The 7,074-nt window shown below is 44.7% G+C and overlaps 1 protein-coding gene across 1 annotated transcript; it reads left to right on the forward strand.

Annotated features, from left to right (window-relative positions):
- Positions 1-3,792: 3,792 nt before the first annotated feature.
- LOC135712074 (uncharacterized) lies at positions 3,793-5,079 on the forward strand. Its single transcript, XM_065235057.1, has one exon. The coding sequence runs from the start codon at positions 3,793-3,795 to the stop codon at positions 5,077-5,079; it is 1,287 nt and encodes a 428-aa protein (XP_065091129.1).
- Positions 5,080-7,074: the final 1,995 nt, after the last annotated feature.

Consider the following 7,074-nt stretch of genomic DNA (forward strand, 5'->3'; position numbering starts at 1 on the left):
TTTGCACAATACGCTTCGAAATCATAACATTTGACATCGATATAAAAAATAATTGCACTAGCAACCGAAGTTATAATCAAGACTTACTATGATCAAAATCACATCAAGAGAAAAAGTATTTAAAAATACTTAAAAATACTTAATAGAGATTTGAAAATACTTATTGAGTATTAGAGCAAAAGTTTAGAGTGGGATGCCCCTAGGGCGGGTGTATAGTTCTGTCACCGTTCCAAATGTTCTTGCGATAATGTCCATGTCGTCCGCAAAGCACACAAATTGACCGGATTTCGTGAAAATCGTACCCCGGCTCGTCGCATTACACCTTCTAGAGCGATGTTGAGGAGTAGGCATGAGAGTCCGTCACCTTGTCGCAGTCCCCGGTGAGATTCGAATGAACTGGATAGTTCACCCGAAACCCTTACGCAGTTTTGCATACCGTCCATCGTTGCTTTGATCAGTCTGATCAGTTTCCCAGGAAAGCCGTTCTCGTCCATGATTTTCCATAGCTCTGTGTGGTCGATACTGTCGTATGCCGCCTTAAAATCGATGAACAAATGATGCGTTGGGACCTGGTATTTACGGCATTTCTGGAGGATTTACCGTACGGTGAAGATCTGATCTGAACATCGGCCGTCGATGAAGCCGGCTTGATAACTTCCCACGAACTCGGTCATTTTAGGTAATAGACGACGGAGGATGATCTGGGATAGCACTTTGTAGGCTGCATTCAAAATGATGATCGCTCTGAAGTTCTCACATTCCAAATGGTCGCGTTTCTTGTGAATGGGGCAGATTACCCCCTCCTTCCACTCCTCCGGTAGCTGTTCTGTTCCCCAGATCCTGACTATCATCCGGTGCAGGCAGGTGGCCAACTTTTCTGGGCCCATCTGGATGAGTTCGGCTGCGATACCATCCTTACCAACTGCTTTGTTGTTTTTGAGCTGTTGAATGGCATCCTTAACTTCCCTCAGCGTGGTAGTTGGGTCAGTTCCGTCCTCTGCTGCACTGACGTAGTCGTTTCCTCCATTGCGCTGATATCCCGTGCCTACGTTCTCCTCGCCATTCAGGTGCGCATCGAAGTGTTGCTTCCACCTTTCAATCACCTCACGTCCGTCCGTCAAGAGGCTTCCGTCCTTATCCTTGCACATTTCGGCTCGCGGCACGAAGCCGTTGCGGGATGCGTTGAGCTTCTGGTAGAACTTCCGTGTTTCTTGGGAACGGCACAGCACTCCGCTTCTTCCAGGCGGCTTTTTTTTCCCAGGTCTGCTGTTACCGCTTCTGTTTATACCGTTCCACGTTCTGTCGGGTTCCATGCTGCAGCATTACCGCCCTCGCTGCGTTCTTCTCCTCCAAAATCGCTCTGCACTCCTCGTCGAACCATTCATTCCGTCGACTTCTTTCCACGTACCTAATGGTGCTCTCCGCTGCGTCGGTGATGGCTGCTTTTACTGTACTCCAGCAGTTTTCTAGAGGGGGCACATCGAGCTCGCCCTCCTCTGGCAACGCTGCCTCGAGATTCTGCGCGTATGCTAAGGTGACATCCGATTGCTGCAGTCGCTCTAGGTTGTACCGTGGCGGGCGTTTGTACCGTACATTCTTGATGACGGAAAGTTTTGGGCGCAGTTTGACCATCACCAGGTAGTGGTCAGAGTCGATGTTAGCGCCACGATAGGTCCTGATGTCGATAATGTCAGAGAAGTGCCGTCCATCAACCAGAACGTGGTCGATTTGCGATTCCGTCTGCTGTGGTGATCTCCAGGTGTAACGATTGCTATTAATGCAATAGGGACGATTTTCCCTGATCGTTGGCGCGGAGTTTTCGGACAGATGGATCCTTAGCTTCGCGCGAAATTTTTTTCCTGATTCAGTGCCAATTCAAACCAATGTTCGTGATCCTTCATCAGGAAGGATCGTCATAGATTCCTTTTTTCGATGACAGAACTCTCACTTGCTCTCCTTTCATGTAACAATTCAGCTCCGGGAATGGATATAATCAAGTTCAACTTGCTTAAAAAACTCCCAAACGTCGCGAAGAGACGCTTGTTGTTCCGGATGATTGGAGGCAAGTGAGAGTTATTGCCATTTGGAAACCTACCGTCCTATCGAGATACTATCCTGCATATGGAAATTGTTGGAGAAAATGATTCTTTTTTGTCTGGGCAAGTTGGTAGAGACGAATGGTTTACTTTCAGATACGCAATTTGGATTTCGGAGGTCTAAAGGAACGAATGACTGCCTTGCGTTGCTTTCTATTGAAATTCAACTGGCCTGTACTCGAAAACAGCAAATGGGTTCAGTTTTCATGGACATTAAGGGGACTTTTGATTCTGTTTGTATCGACGTCCTTTCAGACAAACTCCACACAAGTGGGCTTTCACCAGTTATGAACAACTTCTTGAGCAATTTGTTGTCTGAGAAAAATATGAGCTTTTCTCATGGAAACTTCACGAATTAGTTACATGGGCCTCCCCCAGGGCTCATTATTAGCCCTCTTCTTTATGATTTTTATGTAAAAGATGTTGACGATTGTGTTGATGAAAATTGCTCGCTCAGGCAGCTTGCAGATAACAACGTTGTGTCCGTTACAGTGCCAACTGCACCGGGCCTGCAAGGACCATTGCAAGATACCTTGGACAATTTGTCTACTTGGTCTATGAAGCTGGGTATCGAATTCCCTCTAGAGGAAACTGAGTTGGTTGTTTTTTTTTTTCTAGGAAGCAGCATCCTGCACAGTTACAGCTTCAGCTTATGGGTAAATCAATCATTCAAAGTATGTCTTTTAAGTAATTAGGTGTCTGGTTCGATTCCAAATGCACGTGGGGAAAACATAATGCGTATCTGAAACAAAAATGCAAACAAAGGATTAATTTTCTTCGTTCAATTACCGGAACTTGGTGAGGAGCCCACCCGGAAGATCTGATCAGGCTGTACCGAACAACCATTCTGTCGGTTTTAGAGTATGGCAGCTTTTGCTTCCAATTCGCTGCAAAAACGTGCATCCTTAAGCGGTAATCGTTGCCTTCGTATCGATGAGTTTCGAGATACTCGTGGGCGTATTTCCCCTAACAGATCGGTTCATTGAACTGTCTTTCCGGTTTCTCATCCGTTGTGAAGTAATGAACCCGTTGGTGATGGAAAACTTTGAAAATCTGCTCGACAGAAATCCTCAAACAAGATTTATGAGTCTGTACTAAGAGTATATGGCGCTGGAGGTTGGTCCTTCTTCATTCAATCCCAATCGCGCTTATTTTCAGTTCCTCTGTAAACTTTGATCCGACCATGTTGCAAGAAATTCATGGTATACCAGATCACCATCGGTCGATGGTTGTTCCCTCAACTTTTGCAATCAAGTACCACCACAGTCGATGATTTTCGTGTTTAAATTGTCATATTGAAGTTATCGCAAAGGTCGTATATCAGGCTTGAGCGGCTGCCATCGTACAATTCTCCCAGATTGTACCATGGGAGTTAAAATCTCCTAAGATCAACCGAGGCTCAGATAAATCTGACCAGGCATCTGAGAGACCTTCGCGAGAAATCGCAGTTTCGGGGGAAGATTTTCCTGAGGCAATACTGAGGCGTTTACCCCGAACCTGACATGTGACTACTTCAATGCCTGTGATGGCAGGCAGATCAATTCTATACGAACCTGCTCGATCAAGACAAATAATGTTAAAATCTTGGAATGTCTGAAGAAAGCCATGTGGTTCCGACTTAAAGACCTACCGAGAAAAGCTATCGAGGTGCAGTCCTCTATACAATCTCGCGGTATTTCTGGATGAGAACGGAGTGATGAGGATTAGAGGTCGTATAGGGGCTGCACCTCAAATCCCCTACGAAGCTAAGTATCCCATTCTTCTCCCTAAGGATCACCCCGTAACGCTTCTGTTAATCGACAGGTACCATCGACGTTATCTTCACAGCAATCGTGAAACGGTTGTAAACGAGGTGCGCCAACGCTTTTGGATTCCGAAGCTCAGGGCGGTGGTACCACGAGTGAGCAAGGACTGCCAGTTCTGCCGGATCCACAAAGCATCAGCTCAACCTCCAGTAATGGGACCTCTGCCTAAAGTGAGACTGACGCCGTTCATCAGGCCGTTCACCTACACCGGACTGGATTACTTTGGTCCTATACTCGTCAAGGTAGGACGCAGCTTGGTCAAACGGTGGATTGCACTTTTTACTTGTCTGACAATACGTGCAGTCCACTTGGAAGTGGTCCATTCGCTGAACACCTCCTCATGCATCAAGGCTATCAGAAGATTTGTGGTCAGAAGAGGGGCCCCAGACGAGATATATTCCGACAACGGAACGTGCTTTGTCGGAGCCAACCGACAATTGATGGAACAGCTGAGGGAAATCAACGGAGGATGTGCGAGCGTTTTTACAAATGCGAGAACCAAGTGGTTGTTTAACCCTCCCGCAGCTCCTCACATGGGTGGAGTGTGGGAGCGAATGGTTCGCTCCGTGAAAGTTGCAATGGCAGCTGTAGCAGGAGCACCACGCCATCCCGACGATGAAACTTTGGAGACAGTCATACTAGAAGCGGAAGGCATCGTGAACACACGACCCCTCACATACGTGCCCTTGGATGTGGCCACAGATGAAGCATTAACCCCGAACCACTTCCTGTTGTACGGAAACAGAGGGGTTACTCAACCGAGCACGGAGTTTGTGGCACCTTGTCAAACATTGAGGGACAGCTGGAAACTTACTCAGCACTTGGCCGACGAGTTCTGGCGTCGCTGGGTTAGAGAGTATCTTCCAGTTTTGAGGAGACAAGTGAAATGGTTTGAACCGACCAAACCCTTGGAAGTCAATGACTTGGTCATTGTCATTGAGGAATCAGCACGGAATCATTGGGAGCGTGGAGTTATTACCGAGATCTACCCAGGATCGGATGGTCATGTGCGGTCGGCGATGATCCAGACCAGTACTGGCATTAAGAAGAGGCCCGTAACGAAGCTTGCATTACTGGATGTCAGGAAGGCTCAGAGCAAAGAAGATGATCGTGGTTCCCAGCAACACGGGGCCGGGTATGTTGAGAAAGCCCCTCGATTGGGCAACGGAGAGGTGTAACAGGGAACGCTGCACGATCGAAGAGGTGTCAAAAAAGAGAGAGTGAGTTGAAACGAAGGACAGAAAACAAACGTGTTCACAATTTAGAATTCCATTTTGCGCGATTATATCTCAAATCAGAAAGCTAGTTCTGAACTCGAATAATAGTAAGAGAAGCCATTCCAAATGTAAGAGAAACCATTCCAAATGTTTTCGCTAATCCTAATTACTTTATTTACTAGGATAAGATACCCACAATTTCGGGTTTTTGCAGGGAAGAAAGTTAGGTTAGGATCAGGGGTTGAAACAGTTGACGTTTTTTACTACACTCGCTTCGTTGTCGTGCGCGACAGTCTGTTTGTATTCGAACACTCATGCTCTACCGTCGTCTCTCTCACATAACACGAGCGGTAGAATAACATTCGAGCTAAAAGAAAATTATCAAAATAGCTATCATATGACATGTGTGATTTAGTTGTAATTCCTCAATTTGGTGTAAATCAAACCATTTCTGATCAGGAATATTATTACTAGGACATCATTGCTTGCTATTTTCAGAATTCACACAAGCATACCATCAACAGGTCTTATTATGAGAAAAACTAAAATACATACATTCGTGACGGTCTTCGGCGACAGTGTCGTATGACAGAGCCTGGCTTTACTTCCCTTCCGAAGGGAGGTGTGATCAGAGATGTTATGCCAAAACACCAAAACTGGGCACACAATTAATCATATTACCAAAGTGGTTTTAAAACACTAAAATGACCTTGAATAGATTTAAAAATGCCATAATGGCCTTACAACCTTCAAAACGGGCTGAATACTTTTATGATAATTTTGAAACGTCAAAATGGTCCTAAAACCGCAAAAAATGGCTAAAATAAGTCAGACTCTTCAAACTGGCTATAAAACACCAAAATGGCCATAACATCGTCTAAAATCGCAATAGATTGTTAGTGTATACAACAAAATTGTTCAGATAAACTTTGCACGAACTCAATAAAATATTTGAGCAGTGTAAATCGCGACCCATATATTGAGGAACGCTGCTCTCATGCACTAAATGTAAAAATTCAGCATGTGTAATTTCGTCACACAGATTCACAGTGTCTATCAGATTTCAACAACCGAATAGTGAAAGTAACATCGCAATTAACTATGGAAGTTCTAAAAGCAATGAAATTGAGGGCAGGCATATAGCTCCAATTAGGACGAAATAGTCATAATAAGAAGAACACTATCATCACTAACCTCGAGACGACCGCAAGTATTCGGTTCAATTCCTTAAACTCTAGATTAAACAAATTAATTATATTTAACGCAAATGATAACTTGACTCAAAGTTTCACTCGTAAAAACTAGAGAGGGTCTAGTGTAAGAGAGGAGCGGATGAAAACAAACTGAATGCCTAGGTGGTTTCTAGCAACACTGCCAATGTAATAAAGATAGGCGCTGCTCAATTGTCTCTGGCTTTGCCAGTCCGTTTGGCACAAGACCAGCCAGTCCGCTCCTCTCTTATACTAGACCTTCTCTAGTAAAAACTATATTTAAAGTCACAGAACATCTGAGAGATAAAAGCAAAACATTGAAATTTAACTCACTTTCGATTCGAGTATGCATATAGCAACAGCTACAGCGAAGAGAAAATTATAACTCCTGCTTTCTGATGAAACAGCTCACCATCAAAGAACACTCATTTTCGCATTTTCCGTGATTTCGAGTTAAGAAACACAACACCTAAAAGTAGCCCGCCAAATGAATGCAAATATCATTAGGTGTAGAGCATTGCCATCATCTAACACAGAAAGTAGAGAAAGACAGTCACGCGTGCCAACTCCAGTTTGCCCAGAAATGGGACTGGGTGTAGCCTGGATTTCCTTTCCATCCATCATTTCCCGTTCGATTTTCACGCTGGAAATCTCAAACGCACACGATGATTACCGTGCTCTGCTTTTGCTTTAGCATCAAAGGATGAGCGGACCAAAATTTGAATAATTAGATTGCCACCGTGCC

This window comes from Ochlerotatus camptorhynchus, unplaced genomic scaffold (genome assembly GCF_037179485.1).
Source record: "Ochlerotatus camptorhynchus isolate MF236.1 unplaced genomic scaffold, CSIRO-AGI_Acam_v1.1 ptg000457l, whole genome shotgun sequence".
Taxonomy (NCBI): Eukaryota; Metazoa; Arthropoda; class Insecta; order Diptera; family Culicidae; genus Ochlerotatus; species Ochlerotatus camptorhynchus.

Bases quoted from the DNA above. Each gene is read 5' to 3' on its own strand.
- LOC135712074 (XM_065235057.1), top strand. From the start codon at position 3,793: ATGAGGATTAGAGGTCGTATAGGGGCTGCACCTCAAATCCCCTACGAA.